This window comes from Chelmon rostratus, chromosome 10 (assembly GCF_017976325.1).
Source record: "Chelmon rostratus isolate fCheRos1 chromosome 10, fCheRos1.pri, whole genome shotgun sequence".
NCBI lineage: Eukaryota > Metazoa > Chordata > Actinopteri > Chaetodontiformes > Chaetodontidae > Chelmon > Chelmon rostratus.
The window spans coordinates 17,983,928-18,005,969 of NC_055667.1; the positions used below are offsets into that span (position 1 = coordinate 17,983,928).

Below are 22,042 nucleotides of genomic sequence, written 5' to 3' on the forward strand. Positions count from 1 at the left end.
TAGCATGTGTTGACCAATAGCATTCATTGAAAATCACGGCTCTGACCGCCTGGCAAATGTTCCTTTAATATTCCCTCTCCTTTTAGCTGTGTTTTTGGTGTCTACCAACAAAAATATGAACTAACTACCTTTAGCTATAGCTGCTAACGTTAAATGCTTCACTACGTTCCTCAGATAGCTGCTAACTTTATTTGCTGTTTGGTATTGGATAGATGCTTTATAGACCCTGTTTGTTTAAGAAGCCGCGTCTGGAAACAGCGCTGATGAGAGCAGTGGACAGAAACAGTTAAGTTGCAGGCCACAAAACTGAAACCAGCTTAATGATACTAAAATGCTCCATAAAGCAAAGAGGAACTGCAGAGTTGGGTGATAATTCTCTGCGGGTTCATCACTTTGAGTGACCCCCTTTACATTTCATCCCTTGTCAAAAACTGCAGCAACATTTGTCATATGTTGTAGGAAGAACTTTATTCGTAGATGACGCATTTGACTTGTGGCCTTCATCCAAGTCATCATGAAACACATTACAAAGAGCAATTCAGTTGGTATGAAGTGGAATTTTTAAGACAACCAATCAAATCCACACACAAATTGGGTATCTTCACATAGGTGCCCTGGGTGTACGGTCAGGTGAGCTCAGGCCAATTGTATTCCCAAAGTGGCAGAGAGGCATGGGGCGTGGTCGCAACCCAGAATGTGCCTATTTATTGAGGCATACTTTACAGACATTTCACCTGAAAAACAGGTTATAAAATAATATAATGCTGTACTATAATACCTCCATATATTGCAAATGTCTTCAAATTATAAAAGGAAAGATAAAATTTGATGACCAGAGAGTGATTTTAAAAGATTCAATAAAGGGGAGGGGGTAATAAGAACTGTAATATAATCACATAAATAAGATATCTGGAAATATTTAAGAATTCATAACTGGTAAAACACCACTAAAATAATAAAAAATGATTTCCAAAGTCCTCATCCACGCCCCACAGAAATAAAATGCTTTTTGTATTTCGATGCATCATTGACTCACTTCAGACAAGTGCACACACTACAAAGACCTAAAGAACATCTGCACCCTAAAAAACACTTAACATCTTCAGATAACCGTCTGTGACAATGAAAACGTATTCTCATCTACCTTTTTCATGGACCCACAATTCCATCTGCCTCATCTACTTCTCCTTCAGTTGGCAGTTTTCTACATTTCACGGAGAGACTTTGACAATCCTCAGACAACAAGTATGACCTTGTTGCATTTTGCTGTGGGTTGTACATGACCAGACTAACGTCAGTTTGGACAAATTGGGTGCTTCAGATATATACTGAAACCAATGAATGTAGACCGTGTCATCTATCACATATTTATCACTGGGATTTTACTTATTTGATTTAAAGAATTAAAAATCTCCAGTCTCAGCTTGCTGTCTGTGGAGAAACCGGTATCTCTGCCGTATCACTGTTGAAGGGGGCACAAAATGATGGACCTCAGAAAAAGCTTTATTTAATTTTTATTATAAGACACTGGAGTTTTTTTTTATCATTTTAACATTTTCTATCATTACACTCCGAAAGAAATCCCATTACAAGTTGTTTTTAAGCGCTGTGGGGTGGATTCCTCCTTAAAATTGTAGTTTAAATAAATCCACCCACAAGAAAAAGGAGGCAAATGAGGAAATTATACTGCTGCATTTGCCAGGAAGGACATGTACAAATTCTCCACAGAAATAGAATATTCTCTGCATGCACCATCTATTTTAAGTTCTATCCAGTGTCACAAACCTAATAACCACTCATCATCACTATCGAGGAAATTTGAAAGTCTGAGTTTTATGAAGCTTTCCTTAATTAGGGAAGGCCTCGCCAGGACAAATGCACACTCTGGAGACAGGGAGAATATTATTAATCCACCGTGCATCATTGATGGTCTTTTGCAAAGAAAATCAGCTGAGTCATTCAGCTCTGATTAGCCATTATCACCTCTACCCACGACTCATCTGATATGACTGGATAACAGAGAGTGTGGAAACACAGACAGACACAGAGTTTAACATGTGAAAATTCAGATTATTCTCCAGACAGAAAATTGTGTTTCTTTAACAAAAGATTTTAAGAAATCCATACATACATACTGCACCATGAATCTCGCTGTGAAGTTTTGTCCCAGCTCACTTCCTGACCCACATTAGGTTGCACAAACAGGAGAACAAATTTCACCATACAGGCTTTCTTTTTTTTTTCCTTTGCTGCAGCAAGTTATTGCTCCTCAAGCTAATGCTTCATGCAGGCACCTAAGCCCTGTTGAAATTAGCACTAAACTAAGACATCATGCTTTCAATCCATCTCTATTACAATGGATTTTATGAACTGAAGGAAACCTGTCGAGCACCTGCCGGACCTCGCAGCCTCAGGCAATAGGCTGCAGCACCACTTACAATCCCTTCCTTATTTATTATGCATCCTGTTTTTTAATTAATCTAATTTCCTAGATGAAAGAAGCGATTAAAGTTCCATGGGGCTTGAAAGGAAGAGGAACCTCCGTGGTCAAATTTTGATGAAGTAGCGCTTGCTGGTGTGTGCTTCCAACACCTAGCAGCCAGCGCCACACCACCGCCACACTGCTGCACAAGTTTCGCTTCATTTCCTCCAGGTTTGAATGGGTTGATAATTGGTCCGGAACTGAGCCATTCTCCTCTTTCCTCTATTCCCAGGGTTTGATGAATACTTTACTGCGCTCACCCTGGAGAACAATCGCAGGAACGTGTGGTTTGCTGAGTTTTGGGAGGAAAACTTCGACTGCAGGCTCCTCAGTGCCTCGAAGAGAGAAGATACCAGCCGCAAATGCACAGGTACACGAATTTTTGACATGAACAAAGTAGGAACATTTCTGCATTACACTAATAGATGATATATATTTTCACCCTCCTGTGTCAGGTTGATGTGAACTTGACCTTTTGTTCGCATTAGAAGCCGCAGATAGACTGTTGGAGTTTTAATTCAACCCCTCTTGTCGGCAGCGCAGCCAGAAAGTCTAACACCAGGTGTTTCTACCCAGCGGGTGCAGGACAGGCAGAGTTTATTATTAGAATAATAATGCACCACGTGTCTTAGTCATACTACAGTTACAGACCTTCTGCTCCTGTGGCTAATGTCCTGTAACTCTTAAATCCCATATTCCCTCTATTCCCCCTTAACCCAGTCACCTTGACAGCTCAGCACAGCCGTGCCCTGTGTGCTAACTGTGCAGAGCCAGAGTACAGCTTATTTAGGTTGGAAAATTAGAGAAAAAACGACAGAAAGCTAAGTGAACACTGTTCATGCCCCCATTCTTTATTTGCATTTTTTTTGGCAGCATTAATGATAATGCCATTGCTAACAGTGATGCACGCTCGTATTACCTAAACTCTGCCTGCCAACGGTGTGACAGGCATTGCACTGCATTTATTATCTGCGGGGATGATGCCTGTGATGTGGGATGCTGTATTAATCTTGCTTGCATACATGATGACGGTAATGGCAGTATGACACAAATTGCTGTTTGCTGAAGGATTTCGTTTGCTTTATAATCCCGTTTGCCATCTTTTATCATGCCTCAAAGACAGAAGATGCTCGTCCACTTAGTGAGCCCCACAAACCCTCTGTAAAATGACTGTAAATGTCTTTTATCCTCTCTTCAATTCAACTGAATGGCTCTACAACTGTCGCTGTGCTCTCTTTCTTTACACCTCAAGCCAAGTTGATATTTATGAATGTTAAATACAACGGGAGGCTTTCGCATTCAGAGACTGTCCGTTTAGCACCGTATGCAGAGCTCTGAAAAGGAAGAAGGTTATGTGTGGGCTAAAATGTATGTTAAGTTCTAAGAAATGGGCTGAAATGTCAGCACAGATTGCTTTCGAACTCCCTCAGTTTATGCAAGTCTCCCACACTCTTATATGTTTCCTATTAACATCATCTGCTCCTCCACTCAGTGCTGCATGTGAACTCTGAACAGCTATCACTGAGGAGAAAATTGTCTCTCCGTATTCTGTGTTATTTCCTTCTTTGTTTACTGGGAGCTTGAATATTAAAATTATGATGATAATTGCCATGTTCATGATGTCGATGATTATTATTAAAAGTAGTATTTTTGTTGTTATAATTTTCAATCACTCTTTGAAGTGCAGCTTTCATCTACCAAGAGTATGAAATAGCTAATTCAGTGTTTTAGCAAAAATCCAGCAGAGGCTGTACATTACGTATTCAAGCAGTGTATCAGCAGCGTGAGGCAAAACCTTTACGGCAGCCCATAGTGAAAGGGCAGTACACTGGGAGGAGGATATAAAAGAGCAGGAAGCCACTGTGGGCGAGTATGTTACTAAAGTTCATGAGGAGCCTCATCACCTTGCAGATGAGACAAGTGAGGTGCGTTCTTAGCAGTCTATTACTTTGAAAGACACCGCAGTAATTCAATCTGAGTCTGCTGTATTTGTCACAAACACTTGTCTCACAGCTCAGCTTGATATTTTCCACTTGGGGATTAAATGTGTCTTCTTATTTCCGATGCCACATAGTACCTTTAGGTGTAATTCCCACAAAATCAAAACTAAGGTAACTGGCAGCAAATGCTAAATGAAGGAGCTGAAGATGATAGGCAGCGCTGAGAGGATGTAATGTCTAATGGTTTATGGTGCATTTGGCTGTGAGTCCTCCTCTTCCTTTTCTTCCCTCAGGCCAGGAGCGCATCGGGATCGACTCCAAGTACGAGCAGGAAGGGAAGGTGCAGTTTGTGATTGACGCAGTGTACGCCATGGCCCACGCTCTCCACAACATGCAGAGGGACTTATGTCCTGATCATCCTGGCGTTTGTCCACAAATGGAGTCTGCTGAAGGAAAGACTCTGCTGAAGTACATACGCAATACCAGCTTCAACGGTGAGTGACACATTGTAAAGGTCTGCACATCAGATGCTTACAGAATGTGTGGAAAAGTAGAATTAGTTATGATGTTACTTTAGGCAGAGTTTTGGAGGACATTTTCCACTATACTGGCTATATAAAATGTACATCTCAAGATGTTTTGTAAAGATATTTAACTGTAGATTAGAGCTACATACGAGAATAAAAGAAGCTGTGCACATTTATGAACGTGGACGATGTCACATTTTCTCTCAGTGTATTAGTTAGTTATTAGTTAAGACTGGTGCTCTGCTACAGTAGTTAAAGAAATAGCTCAAAGTTCTGGGAAATATTTACTAATTTTCTTGCTGAGAGTTAGATGAGAAGATCAACCCCACTCCTGTGTAAAGCTACAGCCCACAGCTGGTTAGCTTAGCTTAGCATAAAAACTGAAAGCGACAAAATGCTTAGCATGGCTCACCTCAAATGCTCACTAATTAACACGGTACATTAGGAGCAATTGTCGGGCTTCAAGCAGAGACACAACCCTCCAAAAAATGGCAAAGTATCATTATGCTAAGCTAGCTGTCTCCTGGCACCAGCTACATATTTACCCCACAGCTGTGAGAGATCAATTTTGCATCTAATGCCCAGCAAAAAAGCAAAGAAGCATATTTCCCAAAATATAGAACAATTGCTTTAAATTTGCAGCTCCACATCTGGTTGCACAGGCATGCACATTCATACACATTCAGCTAACCATAGCACATTAATGTTGGCATTAAGCTCAAAATGCAGCTGACACTGACAGGCTTGTGTCCGTGCTGGGATACGAGCTCGTCAAACATCAGAAGAGTAAGTGATGCAGGCTGTCTCTGTGGCATCCATCGCATAACTCTCTGCAAGAAAGCAATTAAGTATATTTCTTAAAACTTCAAACTATTCCTTCAACTGCTCAAGTGTTTTACTTGAAGCCGCTGTATCCACACCAATCCGCAGGGTCGATGTTAGAGAGATTGCGAGCATAAGAGCCAGAGTCATCTGAGTTTCAGACTATGAAAAGTAGGCAAGGAGGTTATAAATACCACCTCCTCTGTTTCATACATCATATGCACTTGCTTGTGGGCCGGCAAGAATTTAAATTTACATTCGGTTTCATTCTTCGCTTAAAGCGCCACAACATTTTGTGGATCTGTGAAATATTTAATGCCAATATGATCTATTATGGGTCTGCCGGTACTTTAACCTCTACATTATTCAGCCCTGTACAAAAAGTGATGTGAAAGAAAGTGATGAATATGCTTAACAATTAATGGCAATAGCTATTAATGACAACTGCTCTGAAATGCAGAAGTGAGTGGAGGGGGAGCGCTAACTGGGAGATGAGACAAGAGAAACCTTTGTCATTTCAGATGTGCAGGCACGTACGTCAGCCAGTGATCATTAGAGGCTCCTCTGAAGTAAATTGTGTCTTCACAAAATGTTCCAGATAAGATTCAGCTGTTTAAAGGGAGAGATCAGCAGAATCATCTCACAAAGCCGGCCTACTTTTTCTTTTTCTTAATCAGTGGCACAGCTACAGTTCCAAACAGGCACGTTCGGAACGGGCGGATTGTTTGGCCTCGGGTGTTGCTGCTAGCAGCTTCCTCGAGAACCGCTCTGGGCTTTGGAATGGAGATGCCCTGGACACAATTAGGAATGAGCCTTTCAAGTAAACATAGCATTCAGCTTAATAATGAAAGTGAGATAATCAGCTGGCTAGCTATTTGGCACCACAATATTTAGCAATTCGGGATCAGGCTATTTTCTGGAACAAAAGTGTGCATTCCAAAAGCTACATTGCTGATGCTTGAAATGTTTGAGTTTAGTGAAATAAAATGGCACAGCTTTGCTACAATGTGAACACAGCGTGTGCTTCTGGTGGAAGTGACACACTGCTAATAAATATGTCCTGGAGATGTTAAGAGCCTTTTAGCTGGGTATTAATATACATTTGGTGCATTTGTGAATATTTCAGCAGCAGGGCGCTGTATGTGGGATCAAATGAAAATAAACAGTGCCCGTGGTTATCATAATGAAGGAACATGTCAGCCAGTGCGAGAGGTTGTTAGACTGTGGCTGCGCAGAAAATACTTAGTATGATCAATTCATTCCTTGTTTAGCCTTTTCTTGGGATTTGTTGACAAGAAAAGCATAGAATATCACCAGAATTATCCTTTAACATATGATAAATTCAACAGGCGACGTCGTGCTCTGACATTTTGTTGATGCACTGAAGGTTTGTTCCTATGCATGTTTGGTATTTTATTGATGTGTACAACACACTGATCATGTTTAACAGGCCCAATAACTCTTCACAATAACTTATACAGAAAACAACGTGTGAAGACAAACTTCTGTCGGCGATCTAAAGGCTAAAGCGCTGCCTGCCTTTCTCTAACACTGTCGCTATGGCAGCAGTGCAGAGTTCCAGCAGGCGAGAAGCTCTCCGATTTTAAGGTGGAACTAAAGAAACAGAATATGTGCATCTGCTTGAGCGGTCCTAAGATTTTAAAGAGACCTTAACTTAGTGCAGATTCATGCATGGGATTGAGAAGCTGCTGTCCAATCTCAATAACCATCTGGGCTTGAGCTGACTTCTCTGGATTTTCAGCTTCCAGAAAACATTTACCTCACTGTGGCACCGAGCCAAAAATAAGATCCCTATCTTCTCCATCTCTTCTACCTCTTCTTGCCTTTGTCTTGTATTCTCAGACCTTTTTTCTGTCAACCAAAGGTTGTTGTGCTGTGGCACAGGCACATCTCGCTGCCCCTTATTGCATTTAGACTGAAGCCACGCACATTATCCTGTGTATTATGACGCTGCTAATGTATGTTTGAGAGCGAAGGAGTGTAAGCCTCCTTTGTTGATCTCCCCACTGCGCCGGAGTCACAGAGCTGAAGAGTGAGAGGCAGGAAAAAAAAAGGCAGAGAATAATGATGCGAGAGAAACACAGCAGTGGATCCCCAGTCCACCCACACTGCTCGGCACAGCACAGCAGCAGTGCACTTTTGTCATGTCTTAGTTCAGAGCCACATGCAAATGCATAAATCTTTCATCTTAGACAGCACTCTCACTAAGGAGTCTACACATACCATTTTGTTCCCTTGAATATATCAGGCAATAGATAATACAAAGGAATTTCTAATTCTTTTTTATCTGCACACACAGAAACGCCACTTAATTATTTGCTCCAGTGCTGAAGAGCGCCAAGTGCCCAATCACTCATGTCACTTTGCTGAATGACTTGGTGTGTTTGTTTATTTGTGTGCGTTTTTGCTGGGGCGTGGAGTAAGAATGGTAACTCTGTCACAGCTTCTGCTCACAGGAGTCAATACCTTGTCAACATCTTTATACACTGTGTCAACAAGTCTACTGTCTGTTTGGTGGCAGCAGAAGTGACAGGACGATGACTGCCACCCACAGAGTTTTAGTTTGGTTTTCATATTGAGACAGAATTCACTATGGGCTTCACAAGCCCACTTGATTTCATCCTGAGCACCCGTCCTGCTTCATTTTCTGTGCCGACACACACGGATAGCAATGAATTAGTGCTCTGCTTTTAAACGGAACGGAGCGATGGGTCAAATGACTCCAGTGGTGCCATTTCTGTATTGTTAATGTGGAATATATGTGCTATTGATTTGCATAACAGCAGATAGTGAGGGATTTGTGGCTCTGCATCAACCTGAAAATGGCCACTTAAAGTCTTACAAGCTGACATTTGTAATGCACAACGGTGTCACAAAGTCAAAAAGGGAAATTTGGGTGCTTGTCCACAGTATTTTATTAAAATGGCCCCCTAGTCTGTCGCCTGAAATGGGCTTTTTCTCTTGCTCCCTCTGCCTTTCTTGTTTTACAAGAGTCTTTTGGCCTGAAACTTTTGTAGAATGTTCAATGACAAATGTCCTTGGAAAAAAAAAACTGGAGGGACATGAAATTCCCTTCTGGCTGAAAACTAAGGAAAGGGTGCAGTGGCCTTCCATCCAAAAGCCACAAGCTCTGTTCTAGATACAAAAGACAACATGTTCCCAAAAGTGTTTTGGACATATGCTCCTGGTCCTTTCTCCACACTTTTTATAGCCAGAGCTATTAAAGTACTTAATTCCCATGCCAAGTGTCATCAGACTCCCCCCGTCCCATTTCAAAAATGGTATCTCCAGTGCTTACGAGCTACTGCATGCAGTGCCAAGGTGAATGGACGTGTAAAATGCAGCAGGTTTTCATTCTCCCTAAGCATTGTGGGATGTTAAATATGACCTCATCAACAATGCAGACCTTGTGTATAAAATAAAGTACAACCGTTTTTTCCCATTAATGCCATTCAACATTCACCGCTGCGAGGGAGATCTGATGTTGACTGACAACTGCATTAACACACTGCCTTGCACACACTCTGCAGCCATGAGGCTCGTGTAATTGAGCACGCATCCGCAACGTATACGAGCGCAGACACGAGTGACAGGCCGGAGAACTCACACAAATCCAGATCCGAACAGCTCCTTTTCTCGTACGTAATGTTTCAGGTGTCCGCAGTCCTCTCCGAGCTAATTAGTGAAATCTTCAGGGCTCTGCTTGAGACAGGCTGCCACACACTGAGAGCAGATGGGGACCGTATGATGCTTTGGCTGACCTGTGTCTCCTCCCTATATCTCCTGTTGGTGTCCACTGTGTGACGGAAATGCATTTCTGAGGAGGTGTGCGTGCATTTTAAACAACAGAGAATTTCTGATGTTAAACGCAAAGCTGAGAGTCTACATATCTAACCATGTTTTGCATATGAAAATATATTTCTCCTGTGGCAACTGTGCTGCTGCATATGCATAGGAAGCAGGTGTAGCAGCACTATATTGGCCAGAAGAGAGTTAGCTTCCCAGTCCATCATTGTCTTAAAGGTTCAAAATGTAGGTCATTGTGTTTTCAGGTTTTAAATGGGAGGAATAGACTCCCTGTGGTCCTTTATGTGGTCCATGCAGGCCACGGCACAGTAAAAGGGGGTCAGGAGTTCATGTTTTTCTCCTGTTAGAAGAGATGCTGTACCTTGTCACCCCAGCATCTACTACTTTTCTATTCTGATGGTCTGTCTCACTCTTGCCTCACACAGGCAGTGCTGGCACCTCTGTTGTGTTTAACAAGAACGGCGATGCTCCAGGACGCTATGACCTGTTCCAGTTCCAGATGACCAACTCCTCCATCCCAGAGTATAAGGTGGTAGGACAGTGGGTTGAGACTCTCCAGCTCAAGGTATGATGATTTACTGATACACAGACCAAAGACGCACAATGCCAAATGTTGTTTAAATGCTTGTACCTAAATAAGGATGTCTAGGCTCTAGGACTCATAAGCATAGTGACTTTCTGTGTTTTCCAAAATTGAAATCTCTTGTGTGAAGAGAGAGTGCACATATTTGCATGTTGAATACGGGTAGAGCTCAGGTGCAGACTTGTTTTACTTTCAATCTAATTGATGTATTTTAGGTGCAAAAATGAATCTGTTAGTACAATTTAGCAAGAAAAAGCAAGTGTTCATTTTTACTCAGCAAATAAATGTAAATAAAATTCTTCAGGTGTAATATTTTCCTGCAGCAGTGAGCAGAGAAACATGTTCACTCATACACATTTCAGTTGATATGCTGCCAGCTAATATAGGACCCAGAGAAAGTTACTGATAGACTTTATTTAATAAGACAAATGTTTAAGTTCATAATTGAAACATGGTTTTATCAAAGGTTATCAAATGTCCCAGCGGCAATGCAGTGCAATTAAAGCGAAAGGATTTTGAAATTGGCGTGCGAAGGGGGATAAAATGCAGTAATTTTAGTCTGGCACATTTTGTCTGCCATTAAAAAGAGGTTGTTAAGTTTCCACCTGCAAACGGATGTTAGGTGGAGGACTAAAATATAAGTTGGAAGGCAGAAAGAAAACAGACAACGACGTGACTTGCTGGAGATCACGCTTCTCCCACTGAATAGGTTGGAGGGCTGACGGTGAAGGCGAGTGGGAGGAAGAAGAAGAGCATGTTTTTAACCCAAGTGTCAGACCATATATGTTCAGTATTTGGCAGCAGAGAGCTGCGGTAGATGTTGATGTTGTTGGAAACTGACACCTATGAACACACCTCCCATGTTACTCTTAGTGGTTTCTTGCAGGTTTTACTGTACATGATGAAACTCGATATCTAGGATCACATTTTGTCAGACGTAATTTAAGGCACACCCAAGAGTGTAAGATAAATCATATGAAAGCTCTGGGTACTTTACAGGAAAACTGAAGTAAAATATAAAATTTACTCGACATTTTTTGGAATATCCAGAAGATAGTGGAACCCATGGGAGCATAAGAACATGGATAAGGATTTTTTTTCATTTCATGTGAGCTTTAAAAGAACTTTCATTCACCTACAAAAAAAAATACTGTCTAATATCAGCGTTGGGTGTAGAGCAGAGGACAGCTGCCATGCTGCCTTTTTAAGAGCAAGGTGTTGGTTTGTAGCCACTGCAATAGATCTCACTGTCACAACACAAGAATGGGCTCGGGTGATTCATGTGGACAATAAAGAAACTGATTTTATTTCAAGGCAAACGTAGCTGGAAATTGCCCGAGCTGATAGGATGAAACCTGGGCTGAAATTTCTAGGCATTTCTATGTGACTCAGATTACAAAAAAAAAAAAAAAAAAAATCCAAACATGATATTTACATACAGATGACACATTTGCATAATGGCTCCCTAGATCACAAGAATTAAACTCAACCCAATGGATTTGATAGCACAGGTGGAACAACGTCTGTTGCTGGAGATTTGTGCTACATTTTGTTTTAGTGTGATTACAAACCAAACGCTGTTACAGTGCAATTATATTCTAATGCAATAGCTATTTGTTCAGTGACAAATAAAGAGCAGCTTAATTTAAAGGTTAACCTGGAATGCGCATCCCAATGCACTTTGCAATCATCGATAGTAGTAGTACAATGTAATGCTGTTCCAGCTCACAGATCCTCAAATTAAGTGTAAAATTAACAACGAAAGCAAAAAAAAAAAAAAAAAAACTAAATGCAAAGTATGGCAGCCGTATGAGTCCATGGTGTCAAAAATCTTGCCTCTGGTCTCCATGGCAACAGAGCTGTTGGTCTCATTACCGTTTCCACACTGTGTGTAATCGGGAGGTTTTCCACAGAGCACCATTCATTGTCCAAATAACAAATGGCACCTTCATGCCCCCAGATAAATGGCAGATGATAATCTATCTAGACACCACAGAAACAACACATTTGTCATAAAGGCACACACAGCACATACACAGGTGTATGTGTGTGTGTGTGCGTGTGTGCGCGTGTGTGTGTGTGTTGCACAGGTGCAGCCCCGCATCTCCAATTATTGGCAGTTGCCATGTTTGGAGGAAGCAAACATCCTTATCCTTAGCTGGAGTCATGTTGTATGTGATGATATTTGTACCTGGCTGTCATGAACCAGCTCATCGTCCAGAGAAAACAAGGCAGACTAAGTCATTTAACTAATATTGAACCATACACAAAAGCACGGGAAACATGTTTAAATCAGTATCAGCAGTGGCGTAGTGAATGCATGTGGGCAAGTGTTGTGTTTGCAACGTGTAAGGTGTAAAGCAAAACTTGAACTCATTTCACACTGACCAAAAAAAAAAAACAGCTAGCACCCACTAACACCTGGCTTTTGCCTTCAGAGGGCAAAGGGTACAGCCGACATTCATTTCCGGCCCCAGCTATCGGCAGTGATGGAAACATGAAACCCAGGTGGACGCACTAATGTTCGCCCCTTGGCGCACATTCAAGTTCCAGACGGTGGCGCATAAAACTCGAAATGCTCAAACGTCGTTCAGTTCAGTAATTTTAAAGAGAGACGGATGTAAGAGATATTAAAAAAAGTAACCGCTGTAACATTGTCACTGACCTCCAAGCTGCTTTCTACTGTGACACCCCTCTGCTGCTCGGCCTGCCTCCTGCACAGGCGCAGAGAAAACCCTCACAAGGAGCCACAAACAGATTTATTATTTAGGCATTTTAGGGAATATGTTTATTCACTTTCTTGCTGAGAGTTAGATTAGAAGATTGGTGCCACTGTCATGCCTGCGCGCTAAATATGAAGCTACAGTTAGCTTAGCTTAACTCTTTGTGCCTCTAAAGTTCAATAATTAGCACGTTATAGGCTGGCTGTTTCCTCCTGCTTTCAGTCTTTATGCTAAGCTAAACTAACCAGCTGCAGACTTTAGCTTCATATTTAACAGACAGACATGAACGCAGCATCAATCCTCTAATTTAACCATCTGCGAGAAAATGTGGAACTATATTTCTCAGACTGTTAAAATATTCCTTTAAAAATGAATTTCTTGTGAACAAAAAAGTTCTGTTTGAACTGAATGTTACTCACTGAAACGCATTGTGTGTGACTCACATATGTGTTGAATATATTCCCTTCCTCATTTGCAAAGCTGATTTCTAAATATTGACGTCACTTAAATCTTGCATTGTTTATGTCAGTGTTTACTTGCTTGCAGTCTTCTTCCCTGCCCTCCCTGCTGGCTCATCGCTGGGTTTCTTGGCACGCTGCTGCCACCATTGGCAGGGCTGTGAATTGCGTCACTTGTGTGCACGTATGTCCTCGCGAACACGCATGAGACAAACAGAGCAGGGACACACATAAAAAAAAGGGCTCTCATAGCGCTGCTAGATGTCAGAAACTCCACAGGGTACCTTTAAGTTGTGAATTAACTACACATCAAGGCAAAATGCTCACAAAAAAAATATTACTAAAATTAATCTCTGTTCGTTTCCAACATAGCTTTACACTGTGTCATTCTGATTTTAATGTAAGTTGTTATGGACTCATTGTCTCAAAGCACCTTTTAAATCTGTCACATCTGAGCAGTTTTAGAAGACAATGAAATCAGTTTAATAATCACACAGGCAGAGTGTGTAGTTTTCTTGCTTCTTTTTGTTTGTTGCGCTCCAATGATTTATTTTGCTTATTTGGCTGAGACAGTATGTTTCTGCGAAACTGCCTAAACCATGTTGGAGGATCTTTAATCTTGTGGTGCTTTTAAAGCCATGGATCAGTACACTTCCATAATAAATCAAAAGAGCAGCTCCGAGTATTATCATAGCCTTTTTAACACCCTAACAAAATATGTAAGAGCCCTGAAATATTCCACTTCTTCGTGGCTTTTTGAAGGCTGACTTGTATGTTGCGAGTGTAGTTTGATCTTAAATCATGGAACACCTTCGGGCCTTTTTGGAACGGACTTTCGATAGTTCTTCAGCGTGTCTGTGTACTGCTCTTTTCATTCTGACGACAAGATCACAAATAGAAATAGGTCTGCAAAGTCTAAAAGCGGCACTTTACAATCCCACATTCCATTCTCCGTCCTTATCATCACATATTTCATACCTCACTGGCTCCTGTATTAAAACATAATGTCTTTTGCATTCCACATTTCTTTATTTTTATTTCACTGAACAAAGGTATGCTCTGTTGCCATGGTGATTTCAATTACTTTCAAGTATTAGAGAAGGCAATCCCTGAAAGAAATTGGCAAGAAAGATGCTGTACTGTATTAGGTTAATCGTTTCCTCGACTGCGTTTGGATTTTTTTTCAGCAGCAGAGATTGCGTTGCGCTTTGTTTTTTCGTTTGTTTTTCTTCATGGGAATCACACTGTAGTAACTGGTGGCCAGTTGATAAGTTGTGTTGGAATATATTCATCATTTCATCAGTTGCTAACCCTCTCCTCCTGTTCCGTGTGTCATCTCTCTCCCAGCTGGAGGAGCTTCAGTGGCCAGATGGGGAGCAGGAGGTGCCTATCTCTGTGTGCAGTCTGCCCTGCAAAACTGGAGAGAGGAAGAAGAGGGTAAAGGGCATGCCGTGCTGCTGGCACTGTGAGCTATGTGATGGCTACCAGTACCAGTATGACGAGACCTCCTGCAGACTGTGTGCCTACAATATGAGGCCCAACCCCAACAGAACCGCCTGCCAGCCCATCCCCATCGTCAAGCTGGAGTGGCACTCCCCTTGGGCAATCATCCCCGTCTTCCTGGCCATGCTTGGTATCATCGCCACCATCTTTGTCATGGCGACCTTCGTGCGCTACAACGACACACCCATCGTGCGGGCGTCGGGCCGAGAGCTGAGCTACGTGCTGCTAACTGGCATCTTTCTGTGTTACATAATCACCTTCCTCATGATTGCCAAGCCTGACGTAGCTGTGTGTGCCTTCAGGAGGATCTTCCTGGGCCTGGGCATGTGCATCAGCTACGCCGCGCTGCTCACCAAGACTAACCGCATCTATCGGATCTTCGAGCAGGGCAAGCAGACGGTCACGGCCCCGCGCTTCATCAGCCCCACCTCCCAGATCGCCATCACTTCCAGTCTGATCTGCGTGCAGCTGCTGGGCGTTCTGGTGTGGTTCGCCGTGGACCCTCCGAACACCATCGTCGACTACGATGAGCAGAAAACCATCAACCCCATGCTGGCCCGCGGCGTGCTGAAGTGTGACATCACAGACCTGCAGATAATCTGCTCGTTGGGCTACAGCATCCTTTTGATGGTGACCTGCACCATCTACGCCATCAAGACACGGGATGTACCAGAAGACTTCAATGAAGCTAAGCCCATTGGCTTCACTATGTACACCACTTGCATAGTCTGGCTGGCCTTCATCCCGATTTTCTTTGGCACTGCCCAGTCGGCAGAGAAGGTGAGTCATTTCTTTCTCTTTTGCTTTCTCTCTCTCTTCCTCTGTCACCACCCTTCTCTTTGTCTGTCTCTCTCCCTCCTCTCACAAATTTCCCTTTCATTCCTTCGGCCCTGTTTTTATCTTGTCCAAACACATGCGCACATGCATATTTGAGCAAACCCAAAATGAAAACACAAAACAGCACGCAAAGGGAGAGAACACACACACATACACACACAAACACACACATTTAGTGGCTGTGTAAGTTATAGGTTCATTTTCTTTTGATTTCATATTCACATGGCTCCGATGTGCATGGAAACCCACACTAGGTCCACCACAGACAGAAATAGGCATATCAAAGGCGGAGGAAGGGTTGATGTTAAGCACCAGAATGCTTGAAATGCCTGAGGACTGATACGAATGGGGGTGCCGGCAGCTCCAGATGCCATTATCTTGGCTCTCATGCCTGGTGCCGAACATATACTATTATGCCTTGGAGACAAGCGGGTGGAGGTGGAAAATGAGGATGAGGAACTGGAGGAGGAGGAAGGCAGGGAGAAATGGGGGGTAAATAGAAGTTTGATTCGACACATTCCATCTCTTGACAGCAACGCTCTACTCAACAAAGCATTTGACACTGGGTGCTTTTGGAGTTGATTGAGAATCTGACATTTTGACCTGATGTGCTAGTCATTGCTTATCTGGCCAGCGCTGGGCTGAATACAGATGCATTCATCTGCTGGAATCACGGGCTGCGCACGCCGCTTGGCAGGCCATGTGTACAAGACGGAGCGGAGGGGAAGTTTTCCACTGACAGAATATCAATGCTGACAGGAAAGTGTTACTCGTAACCTTTTGAGAGGCACGCCGTTCAATATCCTTCCTGCTAAGCTACGGCGTGAGATGGATCAGAAACTGATTTTCCTCATCTCAATTTGCTGCTGATTTCATAGATGAATTACACCCTCAGCAGCGATTAGGAGTTCATTATGCTACTCGCGGCGACTAGAGAGGCAGTAATGTGTTTATCTTTCCCCTTTATGCAGTTAACTCTTTCTTCGCACCAGCTCCTGCCTTACACTCACCTCCCGCTCAGACCACAGCATCCTGCTGTAATGGCCTATGAGGGAGCATTGGCGCTTACTTCCTAGCCACAGCTAGTGAGAAGTGCCTTTGCATGTCTTGATAACATGCTTTTGCACTGCCAAGGTGAAGCGAAGCCACCTTATCTATCATTTTAGCATACTTAAGTTGTCAGTACAGACACACATTGAGCTCAGCTGTTTCTGCCTAGACTGAATTTACCTGCTCAAAAGATCCCTTCATGAATACTTCACTAAAAATGTTCAAAATACAAAAATAATGTGCGTGGATCTGCATGTGAATGGCCTGTTGGAGGCTGAATGCGATCCTCTATGATGCATTCGACTGTGTACTCACTTTATAAGCACCTTACCCTGTTGTGTTTTTAAGTGCAGATGTGGCCAAACACCCACACAGATTTGAATAATCTCCCTCACCCCATGTTGTCCAGTATCAAAAGATTTATGAAAACACTGAGATGATATGATGCCAGCTGCCAACGATAATCCAAAACAATTCAGATGGCTGTTTGACCTCATGTTGTTTTGTTGGTAGCAGAAGTTGCGACTGCACCGAGTGGAATTTCTTTAACCAAATGCCATTTAGATGCCCCCTTATTTTCCACACCTGTGACTCCCTCCCTCCCCCCGCTCCCTCTGTTTTGCCCATTCAGACTCATGTTGAGGGAAGCCATGCGGAAATGGTGACAAAAGATCACAGAGCATCCCCCCCGCCTCCTGTGCACCTGCATGTGCTCAGTCAACTACTCCATACTCTCAAGTTAAGTACTGTGAGAGTCACCAGCATCCTAATTCAGCTGTCTTCAGGCCTGGAGATCAACTGGCTTTTGAAACAAACAGATTTAAGGGATGCTGCCGCTGAACACGAGAACTCTCTTATTCTGTCTTCGACCACAAAACTAAGCGTTTCTAACCACTCAGATGAGTCGGATGATGATATGAAACATTTTCCTTGAGGCACAGAGGCCTTCAAGTAAAACACCCACAAGACTCAGTCACGCTTAAAGGAGGGCTTCATGTCAGGAAAACTTACATACCTCAATACATGTCTAGAAACCACTTAGGCTCTTGTGAGATGTATCTTGTACCCACAAGCCCTCTTGAGGAGAGACAGTGCTGCCAAGTATCATTAGCAATGACTAAATATATTGTACTTCTTCATTCCAGGTAATATTAAAATTGCAACTTCTAATCCTCCTTCCTCGCTGTAAACAACCGCCCTTGACAGGAGTTGGGCTTGACACTTATTTTGGAGATGTGGAGTCTTTTGAAAATAATGTGTGAAATTCCCCTGGTTACCAGCTGTTTCATGCTTGAAACCTTGAATAGATTGCACCAGCAGCAGGCTGCAGGCAAAAGGCTAAAACTGGTCACGAGTGGTGAAAGGAAGGAAAGGTTGTAGTTTTTATTTTGAAAACATCCCTCAAGATGAAGAGGACATCATCGCTGGGGCCTATATTTATTTATCATGCGGGAGAGACGTCGCTGCTTTACAACGCTCAGAGCCACAACATAGAAATTATGATGATGATGTATTGTACTTTTCCTGACAGCTGTGGTGTGCGGTACTAGACTAAATACAAAAAAACAACACATTTTTTAATGAGTATAATCAAATAATTTTAGTAACGACTTGCTAAGGTAATATATGCAAAAATATGGTGCCAAAATCGATAAAAACATAAATCTTCTAATGATATTTCCCAAAGAGCCATTTTCACAGACTTTAAGTAAACACTGGCAAACCACGCATCTGGCTTTAAAAATGTATGCTAATTCGAATAGCTGTTAATTTTAGTCAGCTGCATGAAATTATCATATCAGCCCCATCCAAGCACGTCGGTTTACAAAACATGCCACATTTTGAATGGATTGTTCAGTGCTGCACACACAGTAATAATGTTGGAGACCCAGTGTGGGCTGTGGCACGCCTCTCTGCAGAGAACATGAAATCTTCTACTTCATGTCCCCTATAGGTGGGAGGAAATGTGTTTCTGCAATGTCGCCCAGTCTTAGGTAAAAACACTGCGACGACTGAAATTAATAGAAAACAAATAAGATGTTATGATAACGTGGTGATGTCCTTCATGACAGTTAGGCAGCTGAGAGGGATTTGAACACGATTATTCGATTAAATTAAAGTAAAATATTAAAAATACAAGTTTTATTGCACTCTTACTGAGGAACCTTGTCCAATGTCAGTGATTTCACCTCATGAAGATAATGAGATCAAACTCTAAATCATTCCTGCCTAAACTGTTGGTTCTGACACAGTCGTCTCTGTTGCAGTGTAATGTGAGGACAGCGGCTTCTGCAGAGACAACATGTGATTTCTACACCAGCACAAAGTCAGTCACAGAAATTACTCAATAGCTGTATTTTCCAATAAATGCAAGGAAAACGACCCTCCTCTCACAGACTGTTTCAGCCTGAGCACTCCTCTTTATAGGGTAAGACGCCTCTGGAGCTAAATATTGGCAGAGATACGAGTCATTTCCTCAGTGAAGAAAAATAACGCTTTTAATCCTAGAGCTAAGTTTTGGACCAAAATGTGCCACTTCTCGAATCTTTGCCCAGTTTCCAATTATGAGACGCATGATGAATATGAGCCTTGATTAAAGCATCAGTCATATCATCATAAACACCAGTGGAAGCAATGTATGTGTCGGAAGAAACATCAAAAATTACTTCCTCAGATCGTATTATCTATTAATCACCTGCTCTAACACATCCAGAACTGGTTATAAGTGTCACAAGCTCCTCTGTCTACCAATCTTGAAGCCCAGTAATGGGGACCTCCTGCGCAGTCAAAATGAAGGGAAGAGCATCTGCACAGAGAGCAGAGTCTCCAGCATGGAATAGGGCTTTGCAGCACAAAGCCAGACAGAGTTATTCATGACATGAGCCGGGCTGGAAGTAGGCCACCCAAAACAGCTAGAGACGTCCAGGTGGTTGAGCGGTAACTGCAGATCCCCTCCATTACTGAAGGCATTCTCTATTGGGGCAGAGAGCTTCCCACTTGTCACTTCCTGAATCAAGTCCTTATAGCTGTGTGCATTTATAGTGCTTAACCATACCCAACTAAATTGCTCTTGCGGAAAGTATATCCCTGGTGGGTATAATTATGAGAATTAGCCTCAACAGCTTTTTGTCTAAATGGAAGGCATGTCGTTTGTTGTGGCTGGATGTTGGCATTTGGCTTGTCAGTGAGATGTAAAATTCAAATGCAAGCGTTTGATTCCTGATGAGGACGTTAATAAATCATTACCGCGGCTATAAATAGAGAGTTGCCGAGCAGTTGTGAAAATGACTTCATGTATTTATTTATGTTAAAGCAACAGGAATTAATTATGAATGTTCTGTGACAAGCTAAACATTCGAGTGGTGGTTGAGAGGGGCTACGAATTTGGGTCAAGCTCATAGGGAGGCACAATAAAAAAAAAAATCCTGTCTCGCTGATTAGGAGCAGTAAGAAAAAGGATTTGGTTTGGCGTGTTTACGTGTGCGCATGTGTAGCTGTATTAGAGGGAGTCAAAGCCTACATATCTGCACTTTTTTTTTGGTGCGAGTGTGTTTTTGCTCGTGTTTGATGAGTATGAGTAAGCACCTAATGTTTATTGTGCGCCCGCTCCCGAATCAGCTCCCCTGCATGGTCAATAAATCAGTTCTGATAGGGTCAGCATTGCAGCATCCATGGTATCAGAATCTCATTAAAAGCTTATTCCAGCCGTGTTTAGTCGCTTGCACCAGACTCTGTAGTGTTGCTATGGATACCAGACAGGTTAACAACTACCAAACATGGAAACACAGCACAAGGCTGAGATTCTCTGGTGATTATATTTGACGCCACGTGTACTCCACGCAAATGCTCTGATCGCTCGCCCCGATATCTAATCATGAACGCTGCTAATTCACAGCTCAGACACGAGAGGAAGCACAACATCGCTGCTCTCCCCCAGCTACAAGTGACACAGAGAGCATTGTGATATTCATATAGTTATTAATGCATGGTGTACCAGCCAGATTGCTGCCTCTGATGCTGCTCCACGGAGAAACAGGAAAGGACAGAGAGAAGGAGAAGCGGTTGAGTGTATTGGCATGTTGATGATATCCGGTATGTGAATTATTGGTGGAGATTGGAAGACAAAGGCACGACTTGCATGCAAATGAAGAAGCATGTATGAAAGAAATTACCATTAGTTGTGCTTTTTACCAAGAAAAACTGTATGCAAATGGTGACATTTCCTCCTCTGACTGAATCAGTGAGCGTTCCGCTGCTCTGCAGATACACTGTGGCTAATGTGTTTACAATTGTATCCTCTCCTGTGTCCGCATCACCAGTGGCTGACTGGAAGGCAGCACACAAGTGACATCTGATGCTTTCAAGTGCTGTAGATTAGTGCAGGGACTTTGGTGATCCCCTCTTGAAACTCCTCTTCACCTGATTCTTTCTCCTCCAAGACCCTTTAATGAAACAAGAGGCTCCTGCGTGTCTGCTGAATTACACCACATCTCAGTGAAATCACTACCTTTTAATGAAGCCACTACATAAAATTCCTGTTAACCTGAATCGTAGCGTTATGTAAGCTCACCATTACAGCTTGACAATGTGAAAGGTGTTACGCAACGTCCGAAAGGGAATGTCATGGAGGAAGCATGTAAGAGAATGTAGCAGCATGCTCACATGAATGGCTATCTTATGAATGATCTTACCACTTAACGCAGCGAGAGCCTTTCACACGCTGCACTCCACTGTGTGCAGAGCTGCAGGAAAACAAATTTAGACCTGCCATATACTGCAGATGCAGTGCTCTTAGTCCACGGAAGAAGTCTTTTATTGTACTCGAGGAGGAATTTGCATTAAAATGTGCCCGACCACACAAATTGTTAGTGGAGGAGGAGGTTGCTCAGAGGCTGTGGAGCGGTCTGATGAATGCTTGAGTGGTGAGATAAAACATTTGATATGAAGGGAAAGGAGAGGTGACTGCGACATGTCATGGACAGATCCTCACCCTGGCAGTGTGGTCTATCAATCTAGTCAAGGGTCCGGGTGGACAGACTGGTAGAAAGGAGGCCATGTGAGGACATTTTGATAAAGTCACAGTGATGCCTCTGCTGTTGTCATTAACACGCTTGAACCCTCTTTGACTTGACTGAGTAGCTGCAGGTCAGGCTTTAATAAATGCTGCTGGATTATGCTACTGTACGCATGGCTGCTCCTTTACGGACAGCTACACATAGCAAATATCCAGACCACCTACATATCTGATAAAAATGTTAGATTATCAAAAAAAAAAAGAATAGAAGTATC

The 22,042-nt window shown here is 42.6% G+C and overlaps 1 protein-coding gene across 1 annotated transcript in view; it reads left to right on the forward strand.

Annotated features, from left to right (window-relative positions):
- The window catches only part of LOC121612519 (metabotropic glutamate receptor 7-like), a 63,450-nt gene that overhangs the window by 35,568 nt on the left and 5,840 nt on the right, over positions 1-22,042 (forward strand). The window contains exons 6-9 of the mRNA XM_041945447.1: positions 2,715-2,852; positions 4,716-4,916; positions 10,025-10,164; positions 14,711-15,646. Coding sequence (XP_041801381.1) covers positions 2,715-2,852; positions 4,716-4,916; positions 10,025-10,164; positions 14,711-15,646 — 1,415 coding nt within the window. The remainder of the gene's footprint in view (positions 1-2,714; positions 2,853-4,715; positions 4,917-10,024; positions 10,165-14,710; positions 15,647-22,042) is intronic.